Here is an 11,076-nt window from a genome sequence, read left to right as displayed (position 1 = left end):
AGCAGCCTAGAGAAACTTTATCTCACAGCCTTAGACCCACATATGCAATTTCTCTAGACTCTTAACTTCACTTGGAGCTCTCCAGAAACTTCATTTTAATATGTCCAGTACTGAGTTCTGTTCTCACCAACCCAATCCTCTTCTGATATTCTCTATCCTAATCAATGGCTCCATCGCCCACCATCAACTCAAGCTGCCAGCCAGTGCCATCATATTTTTTCCTCTCCCTAACGTGCTACACACTCCCTCTACTCCAGCGTCTGATCCTTTTCTCATAAATCTGACAATGGCACCAGCCTCCTCACTGATCTCCCCAAGTTTCTTGGAACAGGTGCTGAAAAGCTGTTTCTCAAAGCAAAAGCAGAGTCCTTCCCTGAGCCTGTAAATGAACTAAGAGTACCAAAAAAGGTACGCATCCCTACCAATTTGGTATATGTCTTTGCATTAAACATGTTTTTTAGCTGTTTTGCAATCATTTTGGATTTCAAGAACAAGAGTGATCAATGACATCTTCATGACAAGGGACCAAAATTTTCCCTAAGGAACAGTAGAGCCTTCTCAGAACAGACCATGACTGCTTATCTACTTATCCTGACAGCGCTAACAACTTCTGTAAAGCCCTCCCCAAAAGGACTGAAATAATCATCAAGCACACCCTGTGAACTGGCAGAACCAGGATTCAAAAACAGGCCTCTGTGCTCTGCCACATTACAGTCACCTGATTTGCTGTGCCATCCAAAGACCTCAAAATGTACTTACTAAACAAATGGAAGAAGCAGAAAAGAAAAAAGGAAGAGAGGTGAGAGTGGGTTCTCAGCTTTGCACACTGTTTCCTCTTAGTTTGAAGTTCTATTTCCCCTTAAGAATTGGCCTAAGACTTCGGCTTTTGTAGGGTAAGATAGTTCCTGGTAAGCCTTTAAGAAGGGCCAAGGTCAAAGGGAGGGGTATCAGAAGAATGGAGAGAAAGGGTAGGCAAATACAATCAGCCCACATTCAATGTACATAGGTGAATACGGAGCCACAAAACTTGAAGGTACCAGTGCAAAAGATAACACTGACCGAGATGCGTAATACTTACAAACTGATTTATTGTATTGAAACCCCTTTGTGCAAACTGAAAGGCTTAAAATGGGGTGAGGGGGGAGACACTGAATGTACTTTTAGATGCCTGGAGATTAAAAGTCTGGGAGACTCATCACTAGTTAAGCACCAAAAAATCCTGGAAGTGGAGCTGTGGCTCAAGGGGCAGAGCACTAGGCCCTGAGTTGAAGCCCCGGGCCCAGCAACCAAAGAAACAAAAACAAAAAACGTATGATTGCGAGAATGAATGACTTGAAGTTGTCACTGTAACCTTCCAAAGTCCGCTTGTAAGGTTGTACACCTATCTCTGGCCTATCTGCTGTACACCTAACTGCTGCCGGCAGGGAGCATCTGAAGTCCCGCAGCTCGCACCCCCCCCCCCCCCCGCCTCCCCGCAATCCCAGTACGCTAGAAGCCGGGAGGACGAGTTGGATGGAGGTCAGCCTGGGCCACAGACACAGTGAAGCCGAAAACACACACACATTTTCCAAAACGACCGCTGCCAGTGCGCAGGTATAAACTCACGGCCGGCTTTTGGGTGCTGAATTGGACGTAAAGGGGGCTCAGGAACTTTCTGGCTAGAGCTGGCCTGGGATTCGGGACGGCGCTGCCTCGCAACCCTCGCGGAACACAGACCAGAGCTTCGCGCGCTCACCGCCACCGGAAGCGGCGTGGGGGGCGTGACCACAGGGGGGCACGCACGCGAGGCCACGCCCCTCCCCCGGCGTGACGTCTAAAGACGTGACCCGGCGCGCGCCGCCACGCAGTGCACGTCGGGAAGAGGGGATGCGCTGGGCTGGCTTCCGTCGCGCTAGCGAAGGCTAATCCTCCTCTCCCTCCACCCCCAAGTCTGTCTGGAGATGGGCCTCGGGCGGGGAGGCCGGCGTCCGTGAAGCGCGTCCGGCGCCACGGTGAGTGCGAATCTGGTCTCAGAGCCGGGCCCGGCGGCGGCAGTGGTACCGGGGGACCAGCCCGGTCCGCGGAGAGGGGAGGGACCGTCCTCCCTCCTCCCCCCCCCCCCCGCCCCTGACCTGGACGGCGGAGGCTGGGCCCCGAGCTCTGGTCTTCCCCACTGCCCCGAAGGTTGGTGTGGTCTGGCGACCTTGGATGATGTGTGCGAGTGGCCTAGGCCATCATCCCTCTTTTTTTTTCTTCTTTTTTCAACCTTTGGGACACTCACACCCGACTTTGACCTCCCTCCTGCGTCCGTTTTCGGCTCTCCATCCACAGTCCCCAGGCCTTAAGAACCCCTCGGAGTGATTCCACTTCCTCCTCTGACCCCCCCGCCCGCCCCCAGGAAGCTACTAGTGAAGTACAAGTACGAGTTTAGTAAATGGATGAGTTAAAACTTAACTAGAAGTTTTGCTTTCCCTAACGAAAATAATAATTTGCCTTCTGTCCTGCGATTTATGGCACAGACAAGTTACTTTTCACCTGCACTGTCACCAGAGAAGGACCAGGACCTTTAATTGCAGGAATTTGCGTTCGTACCTCCAGCTCTTGGGTTTATTTCTTGCCTCTGGTTTATCCTGTGACCTTGAATCAGTCAGTCACGACACATTCACCTGACTCACAAAGGTGGTGTAGAGCCTAAGGAATGTGGTATTTGTTAAGAGTTTCTGAGGGCTTCCGGTCAAAAAGGTATGCCCAACTAAAAGGTGTGTCTTACTCATTTTGGACTTGAGGAGAAGCTTAGTTTTTCTATATACCCGGCTGCATTCAATGCCATGTGAAGTCAGGCACCGGTTGCCCAATATTACAATTCTAGCTACTGAGATCTGAGGATCGCTGTTTAAAGCCAGCCTAGGCAAGAAAGCCTATGACACTCAAATCTCCAATTGACCACAAAAAAAAAAAAAAAAGAATGCTGGAAGTGGAGCTGTGGTTCAAGTGGTAGAGCACTAGCCCTTGAGCAAAAACGCTCAGGGTCAGTACCCAAGTCCTGAGTTCAAGTCCCACCTCCAGCAAACACACATATACACACACAAACACACACACAAAGTCAAGTGATACTAAGTGTGGTCTTGCTCTGTGGCTTTGCTTTGTAAGCTGATTTTGCATTTCAAGCCATTCTCTTTTTCAGATTGTTGATTGTCATTCATGTTGATTTTTAGTTTCCCATCTTTACTGTACCTTAAGTAAGGTGATGTGGGTTGTACTAATGCTTCCTTAATTATATCTAATTATTATATCTAATGAGTAAGACATAAGATTGCAATGATACTGGGCACCAGTGGCTCACAACTACTATTCTAACTACTCAGGAGGCTGAGATCTGAGGATCAGGGTTTGAAGCCAGCCCTGGAAGTAAAGGCCCCATCAGACTCTTATCTCCAGTTAACCACCAAAAAGCCAGAAATGGAGCTAGGGCTCAAATGGTAGAGTGCTAGCCTTCAGCGGAAATCTCAAGGACAGCACCCAGGCCCTGAGTTCAAGATCCAGGGCTGGCAAAATAATTTTATTTTGCTTCAAGAAGGAGCTGGCTGGGGGTTCAGCTCAATGATTTAAATAGAGCTTGCCTAGCAGAATACAAGGCCCTCCAACATCCTTCCTCCCCCAACCCAAAGGAAGTCTTAGCAGGTGAAGTAGGGAGAGCACTTTTGCTCTAATAAATAGAGAACTGTGGAAGTTATGCTGTGCCAGTTTCTAGGCCTCAGTTTGAAGAGGCCAGCAGTTTCTGGTTCCTTTTTCTTTAAATGTGTATATTTGGGCCTCAGCCTTACAAAGAAGCACTCCAGTTGTCTTCCCAGTAAAACTTGCAGCCATTGTCAGCTGCCTGGCATGTAGTTTTGCCACCTGGGAGTCCAGCCCAGCTGAGCTTCAGATAACTCCAACCCCAGCTGCTTATCTCTATACAAACTCATAAAACCCTCAGTGAGCTCTGCCTAACTAACTACAGCCATCCCAGAGAAACACAAGAGGTACCAAACTCATCTTAAGCCACTGTTTTTGAGTGATTTAGGTTCTTTCATTTGTTTGTTTTTTTGTTTTGCCAGTCCTGGGGCTTGAATTCTAGGCCCTGGGCACTGTCCCTGAGCTTCTTTGCTCAAGGCTAGCACTCTACCACGTGTGCCACAGCATCACTTCCCACTTTTTCTGTTTCTGTGGTACTGAGGAATCAAACTCAGGGCTTCTTGCCTGCTAGGCAAGCACTCTACCACTAAGCCACATTCCCAGCCTTGAGTGATTTGTTTTGCAGCAAGTAAGTGACTGAAATCATAATAAAATTTCTTTTAACTTTTTTTTTTCTCAAGAGAGTCCTGCTTTGTTGCCTGATCTTACTACTTAGTTTTAAAGATGTGCTAATGTCACAAAAGGTAGAAACATTTCAAGGGGTCATACCAATGTGATATCATTGCAGAGGTGTGTGTGTGTGTATGTATGTGTATGTGTGTGTGTCATGTGTCCATCCTAGGACTTGAATACAGAGCCGGAGAGTTGTTCCTGAGTTTTTTTGTTCAAGGCTAGCATTCTGCCACTTGAGCAGCTCCACTTCTGGCTTTTTTGGTAGTTAATTGGATTGGAGTTGAATCTTACATACTTTACTGCCAGGGCTGGCTTCAAACTGAGGTTCTCAGATCTCAGCCACCTCTGTAGCTAGGATTACAAGCATGGGTCACTGACACCCAGCTCAGACTTTTTTGTGTGTGCCAGCCCTGGGGTTTGGACTAAGGGCCTGGGTGCTCCCTGAGCTTTTTGCCCATGGCTAGTGCTCTTCTGTACTCTTGAGCCACAGCTCCATTTCCCACTCTTTTGGGGAGAGTGTTAACTGGAGATAAAGAGGCTTGCGGATTTTCCTGCCTGGATTGGCTTTGAATTGTCTCAATTGCAGACTTTAAAAAATAATTCATTTCTGTGCTTCAGTGGCTCATACCTATAATCCTAGCTATTCAGGAGTTGTATCTGAGGATCACAGTTCAGATCCAGCCTGGGCAGATACATCCAAGAAACTCTTCAACTAACCATCAAAAAGCTGAAACTGAAGGCGTCATTGAAGTGGTAGGACCCGATTCAAGCCCCAGTACCATGTCACACACTTACTCACACTGGTTTCTCATAATTTTGATAGCTTAGAGAGTAATTGATTTGTGTTGCTGATTTCAGCTGGAAGCAAACTGTTATCATATTTTATTGTTTTTACGAGGCAAGCACTCTTGTGAGACCTTTTTTTTTTTTTTTGGCCAGTCCTAGGCCGTGAACTCAGGGCCTGAGCACTGTCCCTGGCTTCTTTTTTGCTCTTTTTTGCTCAAGGCTAGCACTCTGCCACTTGAGCCACAGCGCCACTTCTGGCCATTTTCTGTATATGTGGTGCTGAGGAATCGAACCCAGGGCCTCATGTATACGAGGCAAGCACTCTTGCCACTAGGCCATATTCCCAGCCCCTATTTTATTGTTTTTACCAAAGCATTTTTGTAGCCATTCTCTATGCTCATGACTCCTTGACAGTTTACCTGGTAGCTTCTTTAACCTGTGTGGGAAATCTCCCCTTTCTCTCTTTTACTTGGTGAGCAGCAGCATCTGGGCAGCAATTGTACTATGACTCACATTTCATTTTAAGAGGAACTTCATTGGCTGCTGTGGAGCATATATTCTAAATGTTTACCAATTTCTCTTAAAAAATAGGGCTAGTTTTCTTAGCATTCTATATATGATATTTGTAAAATGTTCTTTGGAAGCTGGGCTCTGGTGGCTCATGCCTAAGGATTGCAGTTCAAATCCAGCCCAGGCAGGAAAGTCTCTAAGACCTGATGAGCTATGGCTCAAGTACTAAAACACTAGCCTTGAAGGTAAAAGTTCAGGGATAGCGCCCAGGCCCAGAGTTCAAACCCTAAGAACAGCACAAGAAAAGGACACAAAAAAGTTCTCTGGAATTCCCTTTCCTTGGTTTTTGTGATACTATACTTACTGCACTTTCTTTATATTCATTCCCTGTAACCATTCCTGTTTCCTTTTCTGAATTTCCTCCTTTAGAATCTCCTGATCCTCAGTTCTGGGCCCTTCAAGTCAGTAGTCTGACAAGAGCTCATTTCCTTACTGGTTTGCTGTCCGGATTTTAGTTACCAATATGTATGATATTAATTATGTGTTCATGGGCTTATATTTTGAGATGGGGTCTCTCCCGTGTTGTCCAGGCTGGCTTGAGCTTTTAAGCTGAATAGCTTCTCTTGTCCTTACAACTCCAGAGTAACTGGAACTAACTTCAGGCATGTGGTACTATGCCCAGTGGGCTGATGTATATGATTTAATGAGTATTGGGTAAGTTTTAAAATATACCATACCAAAGCAAAGAAAATAAACTAAATCCTAGTAGCATAGTATTTCAGTGTCAGTACTTTAATATCTTCCCAACAGTAGGGATTATAAAAATTAACATTGATGCCTTCAAAATTGATACATAAATTTAGTGTCTGGCCTCTCTAGACATTTAATGTCTGCTTTGTAACTACATGTTTACATCTCTTATCAAGATATCTTTCTTCAGTTATTTTTATTGGATACTTAACATGTCTAAGATTGAATTATCTACTTTCTTATAAATCAGTAGCTCTAATTTAGAAGTAATTTTGCCCCCAGGAGGACATTAAGCAATGTCCAGGCACATTTGGTTGTCACAACTGGAGAAGGTTGAGTTCTGCTGACATGTAATGAGTAGAGTCCAGGATGGCGCTAACGTCCACCACTACATAGAGCAGCCTTCTACAGCAGCACCCTGTCTGGTCCAAAATGGGACATGCCCAACTAAGAAGTACTGTGATAAACTGATCCATTTTTAGACTGCAGTATATAGTTATGAAAGCATGTTTCTGCCCTTTGTGGTTCTTTGTGCAGTAAAATTCTAGTTGTTCTTTTCCATAGTATACACTCCCTCTTCTGCCTCCCCCCAACCACAACACTTGCCCCTCTGCCATCTCCTCCCTTTCAACAGTGTCTCAGCTGTGTAACTCTGTGGCTCCAGTTGGCCTGTAACTAACTTCTGATCCTCCTGCCTCAGCCTCCCTAATGCTGGGACTTCAGGCTTGTATCACCACACCTGATTGATCGATCTTTCAAGTCCAGCATGAATAGCTGAAGTTTTACTACACTGAAATATTTTTCCCATCAAAAATAGCACTGAGTCACCTATAAACTAATTATATTGGCTTTATTTATGTGTACTGGAACTCAGGGCCTCTCACTCTCACTTGGCTTTTTTGCTCAAGGCTGGCGTGCTACTACTTGAGCCACAGTGCCACTTCCAGTTTGGGGTTTTGTTTTGTTTTAATTTAATGTAGTTGTACAAAGGGTTTTCAACTCAACAAATCAGTTTGTAATACATCTTGATCAATGTCTCCCCTCCCATTGTCCTCCCCACTTGTAGCTTTTTGCTTGTTATTTAGAGATAAGAGTCTCACAGACATGTCTGTGTTGGCTAGCTTTGAACCTTGAAAGCTCTTCATAATGTGATTGTGTCTCTTTTCATAGTATAGTTTAATTATTAGCTAACAGCTATGAAGTATCTATTAAGGACTATGGACATATCAATGGACTCCTTTGGTCCAGTTCATTATTTCACAAAGAGATGAAACTGAAGTTGGCCCTTAAAAGAAGAAAGGTTGGAATATGAATGGAGTACATTCCAAGCTGGATAAATCTTTATTTTTTCCAGCTACACTGAACTTCCAGCGACTTCCCAGTGACCACAGTCATATTAGTAATGTATAGTATAGCAATTATTGTCTTGTTCTTTAGACAATATGAATTTGTTATTGGTAATTAAACTAAGACTTGAGACTTAAAGCCTTATTCTCCATAGCCCCCAGAGCAGTGCTTTTCAAATTGGCCAGTGAGACTCATTTAAGGCCCTCCTTATCTTCACTGACTAGGTAATAGCTTGCTGGAGAATGTAAGTCACTGACTGCTTTCTGCAGTGGGAAAGTTCTGCATAAGTGATTTGCATTCTATCCCAAGCTATTTACTTTTATCACAGACAAGTAAAAGGCAATTCTCCAACCAGTGTTGGTCTTCGGACCACATTGGGAGTAGCCTTGCTCTAACAGAGACAGTCACACAGTATCTCATGTTGTCCAGACTGCCCTTGAAGTCTTGATTCTCCTTCCTCCCCTCCCAAATTCTGAAACTAGAGGCATGTACTACCACACCTGGCTCCCCCACCTCTAATGTGAACTACATTTTACATTTTGATTCAGTATCATGTTCCTGTTCCTTTGAGATACCTGAAGGTTAGATGTGTATTTTTTTAATTAATTAATTAATTATTTTTTTTTTTTTTTTTTTTTTTTTTTTTTTTTGCCAGTCCTGGGGCTTGGACTCAGGGCCTGAGCACTGTCCCTGGCTTCTTTTTGCTCAAGGCTAGCACTCTGCCACTTGAGCCACAGCGCCACTTCTGGCCATTTTCTATATACGTGGTGCTGGGGAATTGAACCCAGGGCTTCATGTATGAGAGGCAAGCACTCTTGCCACTAGGCCATATTCCCAGCCCTAGATGTGTATTTTTTACTTTTTCGCTTGATTGGGAAAAAAAAGATGACCGTAACCCTCTATTTGATTTTTGGGAAAATGTATATGATTTTGCTATTAAAAATAATTGTTAAGTGCTGCACGTATTTTTAATGCTAGCAAGAAACCAACCAAGCATACTTAAACAGATAGCACTCAAGAAGTTGAAGCAGGAAGATCATAAGTTCAAGGCTAGCCTACATTACATAACAAGACCATGTCTGAAATGTATATGATCATTGTTCCAGAAGCCCCGGCTAATACCTTTGATTTCATAATGTTATGACTGTACTTTTCCTCCCTGTATCTGTATTTACTAAGTCCTGTCATTGTATCTTTGCAGTGTTTCTTCTATCTACTTCTCCGTCTCCTCTGACCTGCCCTAGTTCTGACCTTTATCCTCTTTCCCTAGGATCCTTACGGTAGATAACTGGTGTTTTTCCTATCTGTAGTCTCTTAACTCCCAGTTTTCTACTCTGAACCAATTTTGGATCATGTAACTCCCTTCTTCAGAACCCTGTTTGGCTCCCCATTACCTTTAATGTAGCATTTTTCTTTTATTGTCTGTGCTGAGGCTTTTCTTTTTTAGGTTTGCCTGAAAAAAATGATAGATAATAATAACATTCTGGTTCACCCTCTAGTAGCTGATTCCTGAAGATGTACTTTACTTCTTTGACTCCTCCCTCATACGGTTCCTCCTCTCTGTCAAAAGCTTTCAGCCGGGCTGGGAATATGGCCTAGTGGCAAGAGTGCTCGCCTTGTATACATGAAGCTCGATTCCTCAGCACCACATATATAGAAAACGGCCAAAAGTGGCGCTGTGGCTCAAGTGGCAGAGTGCTAGCCTTGAGCAAAAAGAATCCAGGGACCGTGCTCAGCCCCTGAGTTCAAGCCCTAGGACTGGCAACAAAAACAAAAAACAAAAGCTTTCAGCCTCCAGAAATCTATCACTTGGATACTGCCATTATCTCTAGCAATTCAGAATCATCTGCCTTAGTTTTTCTTACAGTACGTTATTTGTAACTCCAGAGATTGCTGTCAAGCTGTGTTGTTTTACCACTGCTTACAACATTCCCTTTCACATTTCTTTTTTAAACTTTATGAAGAAACAGAGCTATGAGTTGCCAGAAGCACACGGCCTCCTTCTCTAGCAGAATATCTGTATTAAAATTGAATTTAACTGTGAAATAGCTAAGGATTTCCTATTATAAGTTGCCTGGGTACCAGATGTGGTCTGTGTGCTGTTTGCCTCTCATATATCCAAACTTCAAAGGTAATCATTTAAAAAAAAAAAAAAGATTCATCCAGGTACATGTCCTAGATTTTCATTTCATGAAATTCAAATCAATAACTTCTTTTCCTAGCTAAGAACTGTATTGGTGTTAAATCCTCAAAGTGAGTTCTGTTTGACTTTTTGAACATTATCCTGTGATTAGATTACTAGTACTGATGGTCCAGGTAGAGGATGGTCCAGATAGAGCCATTCTGTTCTAACCTGGCGGTAGTCCTTGTCTCAACATACTTAGTAATGTTTCACTAAAATAAAAACAATGTGGACTTATTTTCTGGTAATGAGAAAATTAGTGGAATTATTTGTCGTTTCAGGAAAACTACTTTTCATGAAATACCCCATCTCTTATGAAGGTGGAGACTAAGAGTTCCCCATCATGCCTGCCGTGGCTTCAACTGTTCCTAAGGAGCTCTACCTCAGCTCATCCCTGAAAGACCTCAATAAGAAAACAGAAGTTAAACCGGAGAAAATAAGCACGAAGAAGTATGTATCCTTGGCTGATGTGATTAAATCATATATTCATTTAAATTCATTTTTTAAAACTTACATTAGATGAATTGTTGACGTTGATTTGAAAATCAGTACCATTACCTGTCACTGGTAGCCCACGCCTGTAATCCTAGCTACTCAGGAGGCTGAGATCTGAGGATCACAATTCCAAGCCTATCTTTGTCTTGTCAGAATTCACATTGTCCAGGACTGGACAATATACATACTGGATCACACATTTGAGACAAAAAATATAAAGTTGCTTTAAAAATCATTTAGCCAGGGGCTGGGGATATGGCCTAGTGGCAAGAGTGCTTGCCTTGTATACATGAGGCCCTGGGTTCAATTCCCCAGCACCAGTGCTAGCCTTGAGCAAAAAGAAGCCAGGGACAGTGCTCAGGCCCTGAGTTCACAGCCAGGACTGGCAAAAAAAAAAAAAATCATTTAGCCACAAGTTCCCAAAACAATACAAAAGAAAAGGAAGATTGTGTTTATTTTTATGTACTGAATGTGAAAGTAACTTATGACACTAGCCTAGCCTTTATTTGATTAAGAGAGGAAGAATGGGTACTTTTTTTCCCCCTTTGGTGCCAGTTCTGGGGCTTGAACTCGGACTGAGCACTGTCCCTTAAGCTTTTTCCCTCAAGGCTGGTGCTCTACCACTTGAGGCACAGCTTCACTTCTGGCTTTTTGGTGGTTACTTGAAGACTCATAGACTT

General features: G+C 43.7%; 1 protein-coding gene across 1 annotated transcript in view; it reads left to right on the top strand.

The window, feature by feature from the left end:
• Positions 1–1,832: 1,832 nt before the first annotated feature.
• The window catches only part of Usp8 (ubiquitin specific peptidase 8), a 40,951-nt gene continuing 31,707 nt past the window's right edge, over positions 1,833–11,076 (top strand). Inside the window, 2 exon segments of the mRNA XM_048333138.1 lie at positions 1,833–1,991; positions 10,183–10,351. Of these exon segments, the coding sequence (XP_048189095.1) occupies positions 10,245–10,351 (107 nt within the window). The 5' untranslated portion in view covers positions 1,833–1,991; positions 10,183–10,244.

Source organism: Perognathus longimembris, chromosome 23, assembly GCF_023159225.1.
Source record: "Perognathus longimembris pacificus isolate PPM17 chromosome 23, ASM2315922v1, whole genome shotgun sequence".
Classification (NCBI taxonomy): domain Eukaryota; kingdom Metazoa; phylum Chordata; class Mammalia; order Rodentia; family Heteromyidae; genus Perognathus; species Perognathus longimembris.
This window is presented reverse-complemented; position numbering and strand designations above follow the sequence as displayed.